The sequence below is a fragment of the Pelecanus crispus genome, chromosome 6 (genome assembly GCF_030463565.1).
Source record: "Pelecanus crispus isolate bPelCri1 chromosome 6, bPelCri1.pri, whole genome shotgun sequence".
NCBI lineage: Eukaryota > Metazoa > Chordata > Aves > Pelecaniformes > Pelecanidae > Pelecanus > Pelecanus crispus.
In genome coordinates, this window is record NC_134648.1 from 71,097,306 (window position 1) to 71,119,774 (window position 22,469).

General features: G+C 43.3%; 1 protein-coding gene across 2 annotated transcripts in view; it reads left to right on the plus strand.

The window, feature by feature from the left end:
• Nucleotides 1-22,469, plus strand: part of DDHD1 (DDHD domain containing 1) — a 71,815-nt gene that overhangs the window by 42,143 nt on the left and 7,203 nt on the right. For both annotated transcript variants that reach the window (XM_075712713.1, XM_075712714.1), the window contains 4 exons: nt 3,927-4,033; nt 4,184-4,290; nt 15,167-15,432; nt 18,407-18,482. In XM_075712713.1, the coding sequence (XP_075568828.1) occupies nt 3,927-4,033; nt 4,184-4,290; nt 15,167-15,432; nt 18,407-18,482 (556 nt within the window). The remainder of the gene's footprint in view (nt 1-3,926; nt 4,034-4,183; nt 4,291-15,166; nt 15,433-18,406; nt 18,483-22,469) is intronic.

The following is a 22,469-nucleotide window of genomic DNA, read 5'->3' on the forward strand; positions in this document are numbered from 1 at the left end:
AACATCCATTTGTATTGGAAAGGAGAAGAATTCTCTGCCTGTTTAAATGAGGATTTATTACTTCAGTTGGTGTTAATTTAGCAAGTGAGTAGAGGGACTTGCCATCTAACAAAATAGCTCAAAATATTTATTTTTAAGAAGTCAGAAGACGGGGGAAAAAAAAGACTTTGCAGCAGAACAGATGAGCGTGGCTATAGCAGGTATATATTCTGGGGTTTTGGATGTGAGCACGTTGCTTGCCAATTACACTGCAATTTTTATTAGATTTTATAATATAACATTGTGGATCAAAATCAGTGGGAGATGATGTATAGTGCCATTTGCTGTAAATGAGATGTGTTGCATTGGGCATTGTTCTGCTGGTGTGTTTTAATGCCTCCATGATTCTTGCCATCAGGAGATGGGTGTGACATTGCTGCTGGAAAATAAGGAGAGAGAGAATAGTTGCACCAGAATTTGGCTGGTAACACCGAACTGGGTTGCCGCAGAAAGTTTAGCCGAAGGCAAAAAAAATTAAATGTTTCCGTAACTCCATAGTTTGTAATCTGCAGAACTCCAGTCAGGAGTTTGTAGCGTTAACCAGCTTCATGCGGTTAGCGTGCAACGCAGCGTATCGTAGTGGAGGAGCACACTTGAGATGCAAGTGCTGCTTCCTTGATTGGACATCGGAGAGGTGGCAGTTAACAAAAATTCATTGAAACAGACTTTTTGTGCACTTCTACCAGAGTGTATTTTGCCAGGCATAAGGAAGATGCACGCAGAGTTGGGTTTTGGTTTTCTAATGTGCCCGCGTGCTTTTGAACGTTTGTCCATAATCCGTTTTAGCAGAAGTTTGGGACTATTCTGCTGGAGGCTGGACCATGGCTGGAAAACTTCAGCTGACGTGGGGAGGAACCTCCAAATCCGAGTAAAATTAGGTTTTGCATTTCACCAAATTTTGGATAAGGACACAAAGCTGGCACAGCTTGTAGGAGGGGAGACTTGAAGCTTTACCCAAAAGCTTTGGCAGAAGTGCTAGGCTGCACTGGTTTTTTCCAAACTCATATATCTAGCTTTAGAAAGAAGACTTTTAGTTAAAAAAATCCTCTCCTTTAGTAAGACCTGGACTCTTTCGAGCAGAAAGAAACCCTGTGGGTGTCATATTTGAAGATGGGGATGCCAATAGCTCTAATATCTATTTCTTCATAATGTTTAGAGCTGCTACTGATGTTTATTCCTGCACTATTAGGACCAGGTTATTTACCAGTTCCTTCTCTTCAAGTAATTGTTGCTGTGTAGAATCCTGTGCCCTATTCATACAACATTTCTATGCTTTTACTGCTTTTAAGCCTAGCAGCTTTGGACGGCTGCTTGGCTGGTTTCCTGCTAAACTTATTGTTGCTGCATTCATCTTCGCTGGCCACCATCCTCCTTCATGCAGAGAAAGCCAAGCTGACTTGGCGATACCGAAGAATCATTAGCATTTCCAAAGAATATTAATTTAGATTTTAGGTCCCTACATTTCCTTGTGCTAGTAATCATCTGGTTTTGTTCAGACAGGTGTGTTTCTCTTCTGTTTTGGTTGCTCAGGGACTCCAGGAATGTTAATGTATTTACTGAATTTTTATCTTCTTGATAATCTAGAAATTCCGTGCGGCTGAAGTTGGGCTCTCGAATAAGTGTCCTTAGAGGTGTGTTGGGTGTGGTGCTGGTGGGGAGGGTTGGTTTGTGCTTTGCAAGGCTAGGTCAGCTCGGGCCGTAAACCAACCCCCATTTAAGCAGATCCTTTTGCTGAATTTCCACCCCCCCCCATCATGGGAAGGACATTCTGCTTTACTTAAACCTCTGCCATCTCATTGGACTAGAGACTAGGAGATTAGGAGTGCAATCAAAACAGGCTTTAAAAATAAAGATGCTGATTAGTTGTAATTCTTGGCTGTTTGGTCAGACCATCAGTAACTGCTTTGGAAGAAAATGTGTAAAGGATTCTCCCCTTCCCTTCCCTTCAGCAGAAAGCAGGTGTCACTTAGGGAAAAGTGTTTTGACTGCCTGCTTCAAAAATTTGGTATATCGTTGATCTGCTTTTTTAGTAGCATAATGTGCTTTTCCTTTTCCTGGGAAAAACGTGATAAAGAAGAAGAATTAATTATCTTTGTAGAAAATATTTTTGCAAGGCATCGGCTTTCATACTCCTGCCTCAGTGAAGTGTGTTTCTCTCTTGCTGTGCAGCTGGTAAGGCTGAAAGAAAAATGTAGAAGGCATTTTGCCCAAAGCCCCCGTGACATCTCTCCATTCCCGTGACATCTCTCAGGAGCTGAAGGTGATGGCTGAATTCATCCGTGTCTGTTCCACCGGACACATCTGCCTTCAGCCTAAATCCCGCTGGCGAGCTGCGTCCTACTGACGCGACAGCTACGCCGGGAGATTTAAGAACAAATTCTGTCAATACTTTTTCCTTTTTCATCTGTATTGTCACCTCGGGCGGCAGCCTCGTGGAGGAGATTTGGGCAGCTCCTGACTTCATTTTGCAGCTATGGGCTGCGTACCGCTGACTTTGTTTTGAAGTGCGCTGAAACTCAAGGCGGGAGTTTGGTAGGGTTGTCTATAGGGTATTGCCGTGTCCGTGCTGACAGCGTTTTGCTCATCAAATGGAGCAGCTTAAGCGATTACTGTCTCAGGTGTTGGTAGTGATTTAGGCTAAACTGTCCCATTTCTATTGAAGGAGAACAGAGGCGCATTAATATATTCAAGGGAGGTGCCTCAGCTAGGGGGTTAAACTTACTAAACCCCATTTGGACTTGTGGAAGTACAGATGGGAGATTAATGTCATCATGCCTGTGGTTGCAGCAATCATTAAAAGGGGTTTGCTTTGAAAATAGGAAAAAAAAAAATATATATATATTGAAACTCTGGGCTTTGCCTCAGAAATAAAAACCGCTCTGATGCTTGGAACTGGGAACCTGCTGCTGGAAACCTGGCACTGCTGCCCCTTGGTCGGATTTAGTTTGTCATGCTCATCTCCAAAAATGCTAAACGATTGGGAGCCAAGATTCATGTAAAGGAAAGAAAGGAAAATAGAACGCTTTCTCAGTTTGGTTGCTGAATGTTTTTGATAGAACGTATGGATATTTTACTATCTTGTATAATCTCATGCTGGTTTTCATTTTTTACTGATGGGTCTTCCACACAACACAAGTAAAACAGCATTTTTAAAAGAATATAACATACCATTATTCCCCTTTTCCCCCAAACAACAGAGAGGGTCAGATATACTTTGGGTTTTAGGTATTTTAAGTTTCTCGCATCCTTCAAGAGAGATGCATCAATGTTTGTGTTCAGATATGCTTTAAAAATGAGGAGTCTTTTAAAAGGACAGTTAGCCTGTCCGTCTGCTACTGCAAGTTGAAATGCTAATAAATGGCCCTATTTCTCACGCTGAGAGCTCCCAAGCCTTCCAATTTGATATGCGAAATTAAAATTCTGACTTTTCAAGCAATATTTTTAATAGTTTTCTTTGTCTTTAAAAGCACTGAATTGTCTTCCTTCCATACTGGTCTAAATGATCGATTTCAGTGGATTCAGGATTTCAAGGCAGTGGTAAAATTCTTAATTTTCAGATCACATTCTACCCCAAACCCACCAGAGTTAACAGATCTCTTTCAATTGAATTTAGGTGGTTTATGTTAGGCCCATAGTATAATACATTTAGGGTTTTTTTTAAACTTTTTTTTTTTTTGAGCATATAATGCGCAGAATTTTTCATTCTGTGAGAATTTAAAGACTTTATAACAAAAGCATGAGGTGAGGTGATTACCTGTGTTAGTAAGCATGCACTGCATACTTGAAAAGCAGTAACGCAAAAAATGTGCTGGATGCATTGGCTTTATTTGATAAGAGCACCAATAGCAGTCTTTACGGGAACGTGTTCTTTTTTTTCTTTTTTATAGGATGCGAGATACTGCAAGAAAAATAGAAGAGAAGTATTTTTCCAATCTTGCAACGCATGTTGAGTTTCTTCCGGTTGAATGGAGATCAAAACTTACCCTCGATGGAGGTACATTACTTGGTTCTTTCGCTGTTCCAGTGGCTGCAGTCTGCACAATTGTCCCCAGAAGTTTAACGCCGTGTCCTCTGCACGTGCCTTGTTTGGATTTTATCGTTCTCCTGCATGTAACTCAAGTCTTTTTCTTTTTTCCCCCCCCAGACACCGTGGACTCCATTACTCCAGATAAAGTACGAGGTTTAAGGGATATGCTGAACAGCAGCGCAATGGATATCATGTATTATACAAGTCCTCTTTACCGAGATGAAGTAAGTGTGGGTTTATCTAAGTTTTACTAGAGCAGAGCGTAGAGGCTGAAACACACTCGACTTAGGAATGTAAGCAAAGTTTCTTTCTGAGACACCCGGCATAAAGAATACTAACGCTTTGCCAGTATGTCATGGTCATCCGTAGTAATCAAAACACAGAGTTTTAAAGAGTGAGAGGAGTAGAGAAACAGCAAAAAGTACAATCAGTGTAATTTGTTTAGAGCAGAAATGGCTGTCTAAAATAGGTCTGTGTCAGCAGCTTAGAAATGGGAAGGTTTTTTATGGTGTTTTCATGCATCTGCATATTCAGAGCAATGGGAGTCCGTAGAGCTGACACTCTTCTTACCTCTTGCAAAATCTGTGGACATTTGTCATTTCATTTGTGTCAGATGAGATGGCAGCACGTGCAAACATGCCCCAGCCAGTTTCAGTGCTTTTGCATACACTTTCCTTGCAGGAAAAGCAAGACAGCCCTCAGTTACCTGTTCGCTCATACAGTGAAAGCTCCCATCTTACCCTGCCACATCTGTGTGTGCTTTTGTCTGTGTAGCTGGAGAGTGACTCCATCAATCAGAGGGGAAAAACCTTTAATGAGTGATAATGTAGCCTGTTAAGTACGTACAGCGCATCACCCCAGTAGCATCCTCTCTGTGTCACGCTTAACTGGAAAACCCCTGGGGGGACGCTTTAGGATTAGTTTCTATAGGAATTCTAGTTTTTGGATGGTCTTAAAGGTCTTTTCCAACTGAAACGATTCTATGATTCTATGTATGGAGCGATGGTAATCTTTTTGCAGCCTTGGTGCTCTGTGCACAGTTAGGCTGGGGCGGAGACTTTCAAAGTCTACCTGTCGATTTGACGCTACCTACCATTAAAATTGGATATGTATAAGTCGTTTAGATGGACAATATAATTTTAAACCCTAAACTACCTAATAATACTTCTTTTTCCGCTAGCAGCAATGGTGGTGAGATGGCTATGAGCCTTTTAAGCTTCCAGCACTAGCAATAGGTGTTCCAAAAGCTGAGCTTGTTGCTCAGTGATGCAGAGCTCATTGTTCCGGGCTCCTGGGTTCTCTGCTGTCTATCAGGTTTCTCTGTCTGTTGTGGAGCTCAGGCCAGCGTGAACTTTTGTGGCAAGCGATGAAAACTTCTCTGGCAGCTCTAAAATAGATTTTTAAACTGCATTAGAGGCTTGGCATGTCTGTGGGCTTCTTATGGGAAATGGATTAGCAAGTAAAGTTCAGGTATGCTGGCCAACAATGCATGAAAAATTTAATTCGTTGCTCAGTAGAACTGAAGTTTTGCAGGTATGTCACCATCTCTCAAGTACAAGAATTGACAAATAAAATGAGTGTGCAGTGGCTGTGCTTAGATCTGATTACAAAAGACTAAGTTGTTTTCGTCGCTGAATCAAGTGAATTGTCTTGAAACGTTTGCAACAAGTTGATCATTACCTTACCATATTCAGGCTGCATTGATAAATCTTATAACTTTCTTAAAGCAAAGTTGTACAATTGGAATTGCAAGTATTTGTCCAAAAAAGAAAGTGCTATTACAAATGAAATGTTAAAACCTTGAAGAACAGGTTTCTGAAATGCGTCTTTGGTGTTGCAGCCAAAGTGTTTGGGATGCAGGTTTCCTGGTTGTCCGTTCAGCTACAGAGTTCGTGTTCTGCCAGTGAGTTGTCAGGGATGTGACTTCTTGCTTGATTCTGCTCATTTGGTTAGGAGTTGTGTCAAGTTCAGAGATTTTGCATATTTTTTCACCTTTTAGTTTGCCTTTACCTACAGAAGGGAGACTTGTTTTAGTTGGGGGTTGGTTTGGGTTTTTTTGGTTACTCTTCCTTATTCCGTTTTATTCTCTGTGACCTAAATTTGCAGCATTTAAACAGAATAGTATCAAGCTGAGCGTTCTTCTGGAAAAACAGTTGGTTCTTTTCCCATGTTCAGTGTGGAGCTGTTCGGTGGCACTTTGCTCCGAGCGCTCATTCCAGCTCAGAAATGAGCCTTGTCTTCAAGTCTTCACGTGGTCACACGTTGCTCGGAATCGGTATTCCTGCTCGCTGCTTCATAACGCTGACCCGGTTCTTTGTGTACTGTGGGCACTCCTAACGCTTTCCATCCAGAAATCCTAACAGTATCTCAAAAAGAGCTAATTAAACTTTGCTGTGCCCCTGTGAAAGAAATTGAGCAGTGCAGCAAGTTCAGCCTAGAGAAGAGTAAAGCTGCTGACAACACCCAACAATACGTTGATATGAATTTTCTTTCTACTTCCAAGGATTTTGCCCACATCTAGAAGTAACGTAACTGCTTCTTTAAAGCTTTTGACCACTCTTTAAACAACTTGTTAAGGGATTTGCAAGTGGGTAGCCACTATCTCCTTTCGGGGGGGAAGAAGCCATGTGATATCAGCTTTCGCATGAGATAGCGGAGAGCAGTTTCAGCTCTAGCTGGATTGCTCTGCTAAGCGTTACGGGAGCGTGGTGGGTAACCCCCTCTCTCATTTCAGGTGTTGTTTCTTCTGCAGCATGGTAGGAGAATATCCAAAAGGTGCCTCTGACTTCTGACCCATAATGTGATACCAGGCAGGTATTAATAATTCAGTACAGCCCTACGAACATCTCAGGCAGCCTGGTCTCAGAGTTCAGTGTGGGGGACGTCTGCGGGCAACAGATTCAGCTGCGGCGCGTGTGTGGGGCTGCAAATGAATTGGGCTGTGCGGGTCCTCATCTACACGGTGGTCCACGATGAGTAAACCAGAAGCCCTCTTCAAACATTACGCAGATAATAAGGAAAAGCAATAAATTGATATTTTGATGCACACCTGCCTATTTCTAAACAAACAATCATTTCACGCTTTTAATTCTGGCCTTGCTAGTGCCATCTATGGTAACATACCCTTGGGTTTTAGTGTCTTCAGTGGGTGGCTTCGTTTCACATCTGTGTCACTGTAGCTTCACATTTCTTTAATAATAAATGGCTGTGAGAGAGATTAAAAAGACTAATTGATGCATAGTAAATTTAGCGTTGTCACCTTCATTATATTTTTAAGTGCTTATTTTACTGATCTTCACTGTGCTTCCTTGCAGGCTAATTGTAGTTCTGTAAATTATTGATATATGTCTTGGCAGAAAATGCCTTTAGTACAGAATAAATATTACTTACATCCGTCACCCCAAGATCTCTAAAGATTTAGTGCAAATATTGCAATAGCCTCAGCAGATTAGTAGGAGATATTTATGGATTACTTCCACCACAGCTGAAGAGCAGGGAGACGCAGTGGGTGTTGAACGTTCCTCACCAGCTGAGGTCAGGAGATGAAGGAGCTTGTACTCTTGAAATTTGGGACAAGTATTAACTTCTACTAGAGCTTTCATCCCTCTTTGAGATGAGGTTTTGCAATGGAAATAGCCTTCTCTTATGCACTTCTTTCAGCAATAAATTTCAGCAATTGTTTTATGTGTGTTTGAAAACGAGAGGGATGTGAAGCAGGAAATATTTAACTGAGACTATTTCAACACTGGGTTTGCTTATTCTGTTGAACCTAATAGTTAAGAAACTGCTTGGCAGCACTTTCATGGCTTGCTTAATTCATTTGATTGTTCTTGAATGTATTCTCAGCTTTATAATGCGATAGGTTACTGGATCTGCCTGAGCCTAAACTTAGTCTTGAACACAGTGACTTGGTTAGAAATGGGTTGGACTCTGCTTTTCAACAGAAGGAGGGGTACTGAGAGAGAGACTCGGGTCTGGGCAGATCTGCCGATCCTTATTCTGTAATGTCACTAAGACGCAGCCATTCCGGTCTGTTCACACAGCTAACTCTCGTTCTGGCCTCTCATCTGTTGTTGTGACACTCCTCTGGCATCCGCCAGTGATGCCGTCGGGGAGCGTGACAGCTGTTGTATGCTGGAGGGTCAGCAGCCTCCCTGTCTCTGTGTTGTGTGCTGGCATGTTCTCCTGGTTCACGTGAAGCGAACGCTCCTTGTCTTTGCTTTCACGGTCCTTTACAAGCCATCCCTGAGCTGCAGATCTTTCACTGGCTTTTAAGGACCTTCTTCTACCTCCAGTTGGCTCACACGCCTTCTTATTGCCTGCTTGCTGAATTTCAAACAAGTTTGCACTTTCTCCTGAAGTTCTCTTGACATTTGGAGGGAGCTGGTTGCAAAACTCACTGTTCCTCAGATCTCCTTAAAATTCCTTTCCCACGAAGCCTACTAAAACAGTCATGCTATTCAAGCTGGAGGGGGTGCAGAGGTCAGGTTTCCTGCACTCCCTTTTCATATGTAGCTGTCTGTTATTTTTTTTTTTCTTGGGCTTCAAGCTGTTCATGTGAGAAGATTGTCCAGTGGGTGCAGGTCCTGTGGGGACGGCAAAGAGAAAGGACCTCTGAAAGTTACAGCAAGGGGGTAGTCAGAGCAGAGAGCAGCCTCAGAAGAGGACAATCACCAGAACCAAAGAGGAAAGCAAGTGTTGGCTTTGACAGATCAAAGAGGTTGGGACTGGAGTGCCATATCCAAATTTTGGCAGCAAGTGGGTCACTGAGGATTTGAGCAAGAGCAGTGCAAGCTCTGTGTTACTCCTGCGCTCAGGGTGCCAGCAGGGGTTTCGTACTCCTTGTTTTCTTGAAAAAAAAATCATTTCCTGGAGGGGAAGATGTCATTTTCTACCCTGGTACTTTTGGGGTGCACTGAAAAGCCCCTTTGACCCCAGCGATCTGCCCGCTAGAACGGGCAGGGGATGAAGTTCTTCCTCCTGCCTGGATCTCCGTGGTGTAGGTCCAGGAGATGTTTGTCCACCACCCACACAGCCGACTTCCTTCTGCTTTGCGAGAAACAGGCATGCTTATTTACTCTGGTGTCTCGCAAGGCTTCTTTTGCATCAGAGGCGGAATGAGCAGCTGCTTTGGATGCTGTGCTGGGGATTTAGAGGTTTGTTTTTTTCCAGCTCAGCGCAGGATGCTGTTAATGTTCTGCGCAAAAGAGCTTCAGCTGAGACAGACAGCAGCTCTGGATGTTTCACTGCTTACACGGTTACTTGCTCCCCATCATGATGCAGCAGCTCAGGCTTACCCAACACCCAGGAGGTGATTAGAGAGACGTGATCCTTCTGCCCTTATTATCAGCCTTGCCACAGCTCCTTCTTCTGTCTGAGATGACAGTGGCATCTCTCATCTGACTCAGACTCCCGTCTCGTCTTTATAAAACACATGCCCTTGCCACCAGGATTCCTGAATGACTGGAACGGGCTGTTGTTTTTTGACTTCTTGGAGGCCATATGCCAAGCAGGCAGGTCACTGGAAAGCAGAGGGCATTTTTGGCCTGCTCAGGTTCAGCAGCCTGTTCCGTGGTCCACAGTGTCTGGTTTTTGGCTTCCCCTCGGATTGCACGGCTGTCACGCTGGCTCTCCGTGAATGTGCAGAAAGACCATTCCTTACTCTGCCTTTAGTTGGGTTTGTGAAGGGCATGCAGCGTTTAACCTCGGTTTGTCAGAATATAAGCCGATGACTTCTGAGCAACTTGATCCTGCCGGCCTGAGTTTCCTGCAAGGAAGATTTATTGGCAAAACTTCAGCTGATAAAGGGAGCTTCAGGCAACTAGTAATCGACCTCCTTTTCGTGAAGAAAAAAGGAAACACGTTCCCAGAGGAGCTTCACATGGGAACAGCACCGTACCACATTTGCTCCGTTGTCTGGTGGGGTTTTTTCTCCGTTCACCGTGTTTTGCTGAGATCTTTGACTGCTGGAAATCAAGTCTGTCCCTTCCCCTTTGGGACCAGACCGGAACATGTAGGAAACGCCTCCATTTCTTGGATGCTGCTGTGTCAAACTGTATCAAAGGTCGTGTCTCGAGCGTCTGTGCTTCCGCTGGCGTTGAGCAGGTCTGAAAACTTCGTGGTACATAAGGGCTCTCTCCCCAGCCTGAGAATTATGGGGTGATTCATGTGCCTGATCATGGCTTGCCGTAAAATCAGTCTCGGAAATTTGATTGCATTAAAGGCTTCAGGCATTGCAAAGTCCTGCTTTACTTGTATTTCATTTTCTCTGGGTATCTATGAGTATTTGCAGTGGCACATCTTCGAGGCTTGTAGCATTTTAATCCTGCACTAAACTTTTGCACTGAACCAATTGGTCTGCAAAAGATGCTTAGGAAATTTTTCCCTAAAAATCAGAACAGGGAGAGAGGATTTTTCGGGGGAAGAAAATAGGAACACTGGAAGATTTTCCGTACCTTTCTTTCAAATACTGCAGTGTCCTCAGGCTGATGCGAAACTAATGCTGTGGTAGAAAGGTCAGCTGGGAGGAAGGGATTTGATATGGCTATTTTTTGAAGAAATAGGAAATTTTCTCTTTGTTACGGTGGTTTGATCTGTTCAGTAACAGCCACATAAGCATGCTGCCTTTCACTGGTCCTTCTGGAAGAGCTGAGGGTAACGGAGCAGAGCAGCCAGCAGATTAGCAGTCAGAGCAGCAAGCAGCATTTGTGGGAGCAGCTGCACAGGAGAAAAAAAAAAAATCGACCCAATCGACTGCTGCCACATTTGTTCTTTTGTGAGATATATGAGCTTGTTTAGTCTGTGGGAGAAGCCTTTGGAGATGGTAGTATGGGTTGGGCAAAAACTCAAGGAAACTCTAGCCTTTTTGTGGGGAAAACCCTACTGAAAGCCCTGCTGCCAAAAACCGGCACTGCTGCGGGGGCTGGAGAAACAGCTCTTTGCATGTGCAGTCCCACTGGTGCCCAAAATAAGGTGGGAACCGGGAGGGAGGAGACAGGAGGGGAGATGGAAGAAGAGAGGGGTCTGGTCATATTGCATTCCACTATTAAACTTCTTTTTTTTTTTTTTTTCCCCGGCTGATTCCCGCTTTCCTGTTTTCGGGCAGAAACACCAGGTGCTTCCTAAGCACATACTAAATCCCATGGACCGGCCGGCGGTGAGGCTTGGGGTTGGCAGAAGCACCAGGGAAAACAGTGGGGAAAGGGCTCCCTTAATTGGGAAGTCATTGGTTGTAGGTGTAGGAGAGCAGGAGACACTGTCAGCAAGCCCTGGGAGAGGCACCCTTACTTACCACCTAACAAGGAGGTGTAGATGTGGAGCAGCCACTCGGGTGTTGTGGTTTTGGGAGGCCGAGGAGCAAGCTGTTGTTTTGCTGGGGTTTGTTTTTTTTTTTTTAATTAAACAGAGACCCCTTTAGAGGGAGCAGAAAGACAAGCCGTGGATAAAAAAAAAAATCAGCTCTTAAAAAGCTGTTTTTAATTACAGTGATGCTGTTCAGGGGAGAAAATTTGATAGGTGGTTATATTTTTCATGTTTAATTTCAATGAAAAACGTCACTGATTTTAACAAATATAAAGCCAATTGGGGTTTATAGAAGGTATTTTTATATGGAGTGTTAGGATATCTATCAAGCTGTAACTACAAAAGAGATTTGAAAGCATGGATTTCCAAATAGCTGCATATTTGGAAGTTTGAAGACCAGAGTCCAAGCATTTAATTCAACTAAATCGTCTGATTGAGATCGTTTCTAAACTCCAAATCAGTGATTACCTAACTTAATTGTAGAGTAGAAGGTCTGCTGTAGTAAATCATGTTACACTTGCTGGACTAAAGCCCTTTTCAAACCAAGCTTTTCTTTTAGAATAGTGTATGCTTTTTACGACTAAGAAAGCAAATCAGGATTAAATATTACCTTAAGTTCATATACTGCTTAACCAAATAATTTTTTAGCTGGGACTTACAATGAATATGCTTTTTCTTTTCCTTTCTTTTTTTTCTTTTTTCTTTACTATATACCAAAAGGTTCTAATCTTAGTACTGATGCAGAACTGTTGGCAAGATACCGACATCCATAAGCGCTCACTGCAGGTGGAGGGCTTCTGGTTTTCTCATAGCAGCAAACCAGACCATTCATAGTGCCTGAAAATCTGGAGGCTTTACTACAGCAGACCTTCTACTCTACAATTAAGTTAGGTAACCAGCGATTTGGAGTTTAGAAACAATCTCGATCAGACGATTTAGTTGGATTAAATGCTTGGACTCTGGTCTTCAAACTTCCAAATATGCAGCAATTTGGAAATCCATGCACAGTTTCTTAGTTGCTGTCCATGTTTTTGCCTAACTTCTCAGTAACAGCATGGTTTTATAGAGCAGGACAGTTAAAAACAGGGTCGGACTCGGTGTCCAATGAGGGCTTTCCAAGAATGTTCTGTCTTACGGCCCCAGATTGCAAGAGAACAAGACCTTTGTAATGAAATGCCATGATGCCAGAAGATTCCTTACCCGCTTTGTGGCTATGGGTTGTGGCGGAGACTGACATGATGTCATTCTTCCTGGAAGAGATCTGCTTTTCCCGGGCAGTAGGCTGTGCAGGAATAGGGTACAGGAGAGTAGGGTACAAGGCTGTTGAGCAAGTTGGGCAGGACATTGGGAGCAATAGCTTTTATGCAACAGGAAGCCAAGGGAAGCATAGAATCATAGGATGCTTTGGGTGGGAAGGGACCTTTAGAGGCCACCCAGCCCAACCCCCTGCAGTGAGCAGGGACATCTCCAGCCAGCCCAGGGTGCTAAGAGCCCCGTCCAACCTGGCCGGGAATGTTTCCAGGGATGGGGCATCGACCACCTCTCTGGGCAACCTGTGCCAGTGCCTCACCACCCTCAGTGTAAAAAATTTCTTCCTTATGTCCAGTCTAAATCTATTCTTGATAAGCAGTTGAGTTGTTGTGCATCTTGCTTTTCCCACCAGAGGAAAAATTTGGGGGCACTGAGATACATTAATACAGCTTATTTAGGATTTTTTAAAACAAGATGGCATTGCTCGTCTCCCTGCTGCACTGACAGGGATGCTGGAAGCTGTGATGAGTCCAGCACTAGTTTGCTTGGCATTTTTTACACTGCCGACTCTAAAACCTGAAGCCAGCGCTCCATCCAGAGTGTCTGCTGTATGGCTGGGGGTCCCGGGCTCCCTGCTGAGGTCCCCGACGGCGGGACGATGTACGTTGGCTCCCTTGGAGGGTACCGTGGCAGCCAGCCAGGCAAACTGCTGGATGTCAGCGTTCCCTCATTTCACTGAGCTCCTGGCAGGAAGCCCAAAACATTTTGATTTCAACAGATCTCTGCTGGTTTGTTCTGGGTTTTAATCAAAGCCTTTTTAAATGGAGAAGATGCCAGCCAAAGGTAGTTCTGATTTCAGCTCCAACTCTTGCTAAAACCTCTGCCTGTTTGTTCATGTGTGAAAGTAGTGCCCAAAGTCTGTATAGGGCCAAACACAAGAATAGGCAGCGTCACAGTCAAAAGGATTTGAAAATGGGAATGATGATACTTATTTCTCCAAGCTGTTGTGAGGCTTTGTTAATCATTTCACGGTGCTTTAGGCGTCGGGTTTGATGTGTGAATTCTCGCTCAGTAAAATGTGTATCAAACACTGACAGTCCTAGTGCCATTCATGTTTATATTCAGTAATGATTCAGGCTCTTGAAAAATCATGTTCAAATTACATGTTCTGTAGCTTTAATTTCCTGTTGCTAACAAGGGAATGATTTGCAATTTCTTGTTTGTCCTCCTCTATGCCATCGCCTGGAAGCATTGCTCAGTTACCATGCTGAGTTTCACAAGCAAAGCTGCCTTTTTTGTATTGTCTAGTTCCTAAATCTCATGGCTTTCAACATTTCTCTCTAAAAAATACTTTCTGAACATTTTTATGCATATGTACCCTAGCACAGGATTTGAATAGCCTCTCAGAGGCTCAGTTAACATAGGACCAATATATATTTATTGCATAGGATTAGCCTATGATGTTCGAGAACCACGTTGCATTCCTGTTTCCCCCCTGCCCAACCCCTCCTAGAAACCTACAACCAGAAAACTATTTTTCTTAGCATTGTTCATGTCAAATGTTAAAATTCTGGCGCTGCTGCCAGAATTTGTGCTTTTTCTCCTCCCGTGTCTTCCTTTTGCCTGAGAGGAGGCTTTTTATTCTTTAGCAGCATCATTTCGTTCTGATTCCTTTGGAAGAAATTACAATAGGTGCAGTATGGTAGGAGGGGAAGTAGGACAGAAAGCTGCATCTCCTTGTAGCCAAGCAGCGGGCAGAACAATGAAAGACTTGATGAGTTCAAGTATGCTTTATGGAGATCCAAAAGCAATTTGAGGATGTTTTCCCAGTACCCATTTAGGCTGTCACTGTAGTATCTGAGCATATCCATTTTAGTGGATTTATCTTCCCAGTCCCCTGCAATGAGGTAGGAATGCTGTTGCTCGCTTTGATAAATGGAGAAGAGGGAGTATGACTTGGCCAGGGTTATGTGCCACGCTTGTGGCAGAGATGTGAGTTGATTCCAGATCGTCTGTGGCTCAGGCTCCTTCCAGCCTCCTTAGGTTAAAAAAGGAGCTGAACCTCTGACACGGGAGAAACATTCAGTGCTGTGAAAAGGTAGAGAAACAAGCAATAAGGGAAATAGAGCTGTGTTAATGGTCGCTGTTGTGCTAATGGACCGCTAGTGAAAACCAAGTACCTTGCTATTGCTCATCTCAGAGGATGCTGTTAAGTACTTTAGGCACAGCTGTCATTTGTTTAAGGGTTTATTGCAATTTAATGCCTTGGGCTGTGGAGCGTAGCAGTTCTAGGGTCACCACCCGTCCTCTGTGGTGGTGGTTGTTGGGTTTGGAGGGGAGAGATGAACCACTGGAGTCAGCGACAGTCAACCAAGCTGTTGCTGCTGACCATAAGATTTTGCTCATCTTCCCAGCCCAAATGAACAGACTATCATGCTCATCCTAGATACATGCTCGAGAAGCTGGTCAGTGTAGTACATGAACATACGTGAACAGGAGCGGTAAAATGTTGATATTACAATTTCTTTCCTTACCTTCTTGAAACAGCTGGTCAAAGGGCTGCAGCAGGAGCTGAACCGGCTATACACACTTTTCTGCTCCCGGAATCCAGAGTTTGAGGAGAAAGGAGGGAAGGTCTCGATTGTGTCCCACTCGCTGGGCTGTGTCATCACCTACGACATCATGACTGGCTGGAACCCCGTCAGGCTTTACGAACAGTTGCTGCAGAAGGAGGAGGAGGAGGAGCTTGAGGACCGTTGGATGAGCTATGAGGAGCAACATTTACTTGAAGAACTTTACATAACTAAACAACGGTAATGCATCCACTTCTCATTATTAAAGGAGAAAACCACATCCTTAGATGACACCCTTTGAGTGTTTCCAGAACCCGTCATGGCTGTTATCTTTTGTGGCTGATGTTCTTCTGCTGGTGACGAATGGCAGTGGTAAATGCTAAACACAGGACTGAGCAGGCTCAGGAAGCTGGCACTGCTAATAGGAGCTCTGAATCCACATCCTACGGGCTGTACCAGAACTGAGCAACTAGCTACTGCCCACTGACCAGATGCACTGGGAGCAGATCATAGCCGGGAAGAAAGGCGAATGTCAGGCCATTAGCTCTCCAGATACTTGAGGAGAAACACAACAAAGTAGCTTGCAGGTGGGCAGTGAGCAGCAGTACTGAGCAGAACCTGAGCAGTGACATTTCTAAGTTTCTAGAGGAAAATGAGAAGTTTTCTCCTAGGCTCAGCTTGGAAATTGAGCTCCACCAGCTGGATACAGATGTTGTAATTGCTGTGACTGGGTTTATGGGGTTACTACTCTGCTGCGGATCATTTACCAGCTTCTTCCTGCTGCCATCTAGAAATGTTCATGCTGTTGGGAGCGTGAAGCAGCACTGCCCACTGTGACAAACAGGACCTCAGTTTCAGCACCTTGCAAGTGTTGGTAGGGATTCTCAGTGTTAGAATCATAGAATCATAGAATTGTTTAGGTTGGAAAAGACCTTTAAGATCATCCAGTCCAACCATTAACCTACACTACCAAGTCTACTCTAAGCCAATCAAGGGTAGACTAGACTAAACCATGTCTCAAAGTGCCACATCTACCCGTTTTTTGAACACTTCCAGGGATGGTGAATCCACCACCTCTCTAGGGCACCTCTCTTAGGGCACCTTGCAGATCATCGTGATGTCTCCACAGTGTTAAGGTGACTTCCCTTCTTCCCTGAAGATGACTTCCCTTCTTCCCTTCCCTGACTTCCAGGTTCTAACCTGGATATCGAGACGCTATGAGACACCCGTAGATAGAGAATCTGATAATAGTAGCTTGAGCTTCAATCTTTCAAGTGGTAGGTGAGGATAAATCATGATCACAGTTCTTTTTGGTTCCTACTTGAAACCTATCTTAGTATTGGCGGTACTTTGGAAGCATTAATATAGCATCAGATCTCCTGCGGCGCTCGAAATCAGTATGTGAGTGTTGTGCTTTAGCCCCAGTCGGCAACCAAGCACCACACAGCTGCTCGTGCACCCTCCTCCCACCCTGGTGGGATGCAGGAGAGAATCTGAAGAGCAAAAGTAAGGAAACACGTGGGTTGAGATAAGAACAGTTTAATAATTGAAATAAAATATAATAATAATAATGAAAAGGAAAACAACGAGAGAGAATGAGAGGAGCAAAACCTAGGGAAAACAAGCTCACCACCCGCCGCCGGTTGAGATGCAGCCCATCCCTGAGCAGTGATTGCCACCCCCTGGCCAACTTCCCCCAGGTTCTATATGAGCACGATGCCATATGGTATGGAATAGCCCTTTGGCCAGTTTGGGGCAGCTGTCCCGGCTGTGCCCCTCCCAGCTTCTTGTGCACCTCCTCGCTGGCAGAGTATGGGAAGCTGAAAAGTCCTTGACTTGGTATAAACACTGCTTAGCAACAGCTAAAACATCAGTGTGTTATCGCATTATTCTCATGCTAAATCCAAAACACAGCACTATACCAGCTAATAGGAAGAAAATTAACTCTATCCCAGCCGAAACCAGGCCAGTGTGTAATCAGGACATCTCTATCAGCTGCACAGCTGGATAAAGTGCAATCTTTCTGAGATGAGGGAAGTAAGAAACCTAATGAAGTAGTCCAGTGGTAAGATGACCCTTCAGGCATATCGTTAGCATATGATCAGGGAAAAATTGCCATTTTCACACTCAAGCTCCAGCTCCTTAGGCATCCTCTGAAGTGCTTCAGGTTGCATCTGCAGTAATCCAAGTATCGTTTGACTCTGGCACTTCTGTATAGCTAGAGTGGCTCTCCATTTCGTGAGCCATCTTAGTGCAATTCAGTCTGAAATAATAGCACGGGTACTCCTGACATCCTAGAACTTTTGCATTTCTGGTGTTTTTAAGGATGGCAAACACATAGAGGTTGTCTGGAAATGCTTATGCCTGAGTAGGGTGTGTCGTAGCATGTATAAATATTCTACATTGTAGAATAACATACATACAGCATGTGAGGTTGTGTGTTGGAACCCTTCGACAACAGTTCACAGGAATCAAGAATTCTGCATGTCTTCTTTTTTAAGACTGAATCGTGCTCATTAAAGCATACAAACTTTTTTGAAAGTACTGCTCTTTGGGAAGTTTCAGCTCCAGACTTGCTTCTTTTAACCAGGATGGCAGAAGTTAAGCTTAACGTATTTGTTTCTGTAATGCTTTTGTGGAACTTGAGGAGATGGTGTTTTCCTGCTCCGAAGAGGGCATAACGTTCTGGTGCTGGGGTCCGTATGAGGTGCTTTATATTGTAGCTGCTTTTTAAATTCAGGCTAACTAGAAGAACAGGTGAACAACCTTTTTTAATGATAGTTGAAAGGGTGGGACACTGTCCTCCAGATATTCCACCACCATACAGAACTCCATAATGCTTGGACCATGGAGTTTCCTGTGGCTTTTTTTGAAAAAAAAAACCAAAAAAACCAAACCAACCAGGTGATTTGGTTGCTAAAACACCAAGGAAACAGGAGGTGAGTCACCTACTTCTAAGGAAGGAGGGTGGGCAGGTGCTTGGGGTGGTGAACAAGGAAACTGTCATGTCTTGATTGATTCCTTCTGTGATCAGAGAAACAGGATTTCACATACATTGACTCTTAATCAATTGGACTGCCTCCAAGAAATACTGGTGCCATCACTCTCTCTTCCCAGCAGACAAAACTGTTGGACCCCACAGGAATGCCTGTTTGGATTGGACAGGTTAAGGCTACATTTTTTCTTGGATCTCAGAATGATCTTTATTTTCTAGGTTGAGAGAGATAGAAGAGAGGTTACATGGGTTAAAGGCATCCACCATATCAAAACCACCTGTCTTAAAATTTAAGGTATGTATGTCAAGAGGTTTTTACTGAATATTATACCTGCTGTAAAAATACATCTGTGATATGAGTTATTCTACTTATATTTTTTTTTTTGCCGTGTCCCTAGACACGATGTTGGTAGAATTATTTTGATGTATTGGTTGAAGCGTGTGTACGTGTGTGTGAACATGTTACTGTATTCATATATTACTGTTTATTATGAATATATATGTAAATATATAAACCTGTATATAGGTTGTTAATATATTACACACACACACATACAACTATGTGGGAAGGTAAAAACTGTTTGGCAAATTGCATTAATCACCTATCTTAAACCATTTCACTTCTACTTTGTTGACTAATCCATTTTCCTTGGGGACTACTGCTAACATGTCACATCTCTCAGCAAATTTGATTGAATTTCCTCCAGCAGTGGATTTTCCTTCCAAATTACACCGGTTTGACAGTTAGCACAAGTTACTTTTAGTCTCATGAAATAGCTTGCTTGCTAATCAGCTGTATAAGTTGCTACAATTTCATGTCTTTAGGAAAAGGCATTTTCTAGCTTCTTGGTGGGATGTGCAACACTTTCTAGTTGCTTGACTATATCCTGAAATATTAAACCGTAAAAAATGTGACATGATAGATGAGAAGAAAATAGATTATTGTTTCTTAACTGGCCATTTTTCTTTCCTTCTGGGTTCAGAAGGACTCCTAGAAGCCAAGGTCAATCTTGAGCCATAAAAAAGAGGAAACTAAGCATAATTCAATTTGTCATAGCCTTCTCCTTTTCATCACTGCTTGAAAGCATCGTGCTATTATCTCTACCATCAAGGAAGCTGGAGTCAGGCTGATACTCCTCCAGCTCTGTGAAAGATTACTCTTCACTCAGTTGTGTTTAAACCAAAGATTTTTTTGAAGAGATGCTTTTTAGAGGGAGCAGGAAAGGAGGGGAAAAGAAAGGGGGAAGAAAAGAGGACTGTATCAATCCAAATTATTGCTAGGTAAATTTCCATTGCAGTACATCCTTTTTCTTACCCTTACTGATAGGAAGATGTTTTGTTTCTGTGAAGCTTTAAACTAGTGACTCCCATTGCTTGAATACCATGCCTGAGACAGAGCTGCAGGGGAAGAGGGAGGCTTTCCATGGACGTGATGGCAAAGTGCTTCTGCCAAGGGAGGATTTCAGCCGGATGTCGTTGAAAGATGATTGCTCATCAGCAAGCCAGTCCAGCTTACTGAGGCTGACTAGCTTGTTGAAAGAGAACTAACTGCTTTGTAGGTACCAACTACCAGCAGCTTGGCTCTTCATGGCAGACCAGAGCTCTGGTTTGATCATGAGTTGCTAGTAACTACAAGCGCTTGATCCACAAATTACTTCGGTCTGTGTGATGCAGGAGACTGGAGTCTTTTGGTCACTGATCTCCTTAGGCTGTATTACGTGATGAAATGGGCATGTACAGCTGAAAAGAAAAAGGCTAGCTGCTGTCAATATGTTGCCTCCTTTATGGATTGAAACAAATTAAGCTTCCCAGGATGAGAGAAAGTCACTAGTCCTACATTAAGCAGAGTTAAGCTTGCTTGATGTTGAGCAAGCACGAAGGTAGCTTTTGGCAAGACAAGTGTAAGAATAAATACAGCAGCTAACTTGGCTGGTATTTAATATTAAAGGAAATGATCTGTGTTTAACTGATCCATTGGGGAGAAAAAAAACCCTTGAAGATATGGAGTGTCTTGTACTCTAATAATGTATTGGACAAGCCACCAGAATGAGAACTTGAGGATGAGGTATCTTTATGGCTCTCTCTCCTCTATTTCTCCTCAGATGGCACAATTGAATAAACTGCTAAATCATTAGGACCTGCGCAGGTTAAAAGCAAAGCCAACACCCCATTGCAAATGTAAAGCATAGAATCGCAGCCTTCTCCCCACCAGCTTCATAAGAGGAATCGAAGTTAAAGGCTAAAGGGGCTGAAGAACATGAAAACATGGGGAATGGTGCAATACCTACCTCTTTATGACTCTGTGGTGCATGAAAATAACCGTGTTGTAGGATGATTTTCAATCACAGTAGCGAAGAGGAGGGCAGGACGTACCTCAGTTGCTCCCTAGTACTGAGATGGAAATTAATTTGAATCTGGACTAGTCAATGTGCTGTCCCAAAGTGCTTCAGGATTCCTCATTCGCCCAGGGTTACAGAAACTCTTCTGACATCATCATCTGACAGTGGTGTCAACGTTGGTAACAACTATCACAAATTATTTATAAGATACTAGTGATTTACCACAGGTGCAAGAATTATGAGAGCTTAATGGGATGCTGACGTGCAGCCTTATCTGAGAGGAGGAAGCCTTTAGACTGAATGCAGAAAGGTGCCGTAGTAGCTCAACACACAACCGCCCAGTTAAATCCCCCATGTAATACTGGTCTGAGTCTCTGTTCCCTTTGTCTGCTAAGGCTGCAGAACGTTCCTGGGTGCAGGAACGGGTAGAGGCTGCTGCAGAGGTCTGTATTTCCTCACTCTGGGAGGATGCTTGAGATCCTCCAGGCTGAAAGGCAGCACAGAAACATAAATTGTAATCGCCTCCTGGGTCTTCTGTTTTAACACCACCACTAAACACATTCATTTGTCCCCCACACTTCCCTGTGCACGAAGGAGCTGTGCTGCCTCACTTCTGTTGGCTCGTTCAGCTTTTTTTTTTTTTTAAAATTCTGAAAATACTGCAGTCTTAAGTTGAATGGATGACTATTTGGCTCAGCTTCTGCTTAAAATACAAATAAATTCATTAAGTCTTCTGTTCATGAATCATACCCAGGAGAGGAGTGCTATCCTGAAAGGTCATGTTCTTAAACATTTCTTCTCTGTTGTTAAACATTTACAGGAGTATATGTGAAGTGCCCCACTCCTGCTTCTAGGAGAAACACCAAAATTAATACAAGTTTTCTAGAAAGATTTTAGTCCTCTATTCCCAGTAGGTTTCATGGCATGGCAGTCTTCTCTTCATGGCATGGCAGTTTTCTCTTCAGCCACTTTGCAACAGCGCTGAGAGTCTCATGGCTGCAATTTAAAGGACTTTATTTTTTAAAGACTTACTTTTGATTTTTAGTGTTCACTGCTTTGGTCTGGTGCCACTCATGAAAGTACCCACCAATTGGTACTTTGTCTTTGTAAGCATTTCCAGAGCTGGAAGACCACGTTGAAAGGCTTGCGCTTGTAAGAAAACACATAGCAAAGAACAGTGCCCTCCAAGAAGAAAGCATCTGTCTGTGGACACTGTTAATCCTGTGTTTATTAATAGAAACAATGGAACAAAAGCCATGCACCACGTAACCACTGCAACTATTTACCTTTTGAGATTTTTGTCTGTAGTGGCCTAAGGTGAATTCATGAAAACATCTTTTAAGCATCTGCTGGCAAGTGTAAGCTGGCAGTCACTTTCTGATTTCTTTCTAAAGCAGAAAGACTGCAATTGTGTACTCCAGGCGCTCAATACAGGAATGTCAGATGGACAGGGTTAAAGGTTACTTATTCAGTTTAAAGGATTGCACTGTTAATATCTGTTTCTATTGTATTTGAAGATCAGAAAGCTTTTTGTCCAAACTGCAAAAATGTAAGGGTCTCTGTAAAGCTCGAGTATAAGAAAGGAGAGCAGCTTTGCACTAGACTGGAGTAACAGTATAGGTGACAGAGCAGTGCTTTGCAGCATATGACATTGAATAGCTTTGCTGAAGACCTAGATTTTTTTTTTTTTCCATTGAATTGGGACTTGCGCATTCTTTTGGAAGGAAGAGGTGGGGTGCCAGTGCCAAGTCAGAGGAGGAGGAATGTTTTGTGCAGCGTTGGAATCTGATAGATGAAACGCACCATTATTTCTACGCCCTCGCTCCATGTGCTGACATATAGTGAAGGCACATGGGAATCCAAGCATCCTCCACATGCACTTAGCAAGAATGCAGCAATTTCTCTTGCTGGTTAAGTAGCAGCGCACTAGGAGTTGCTCAGTT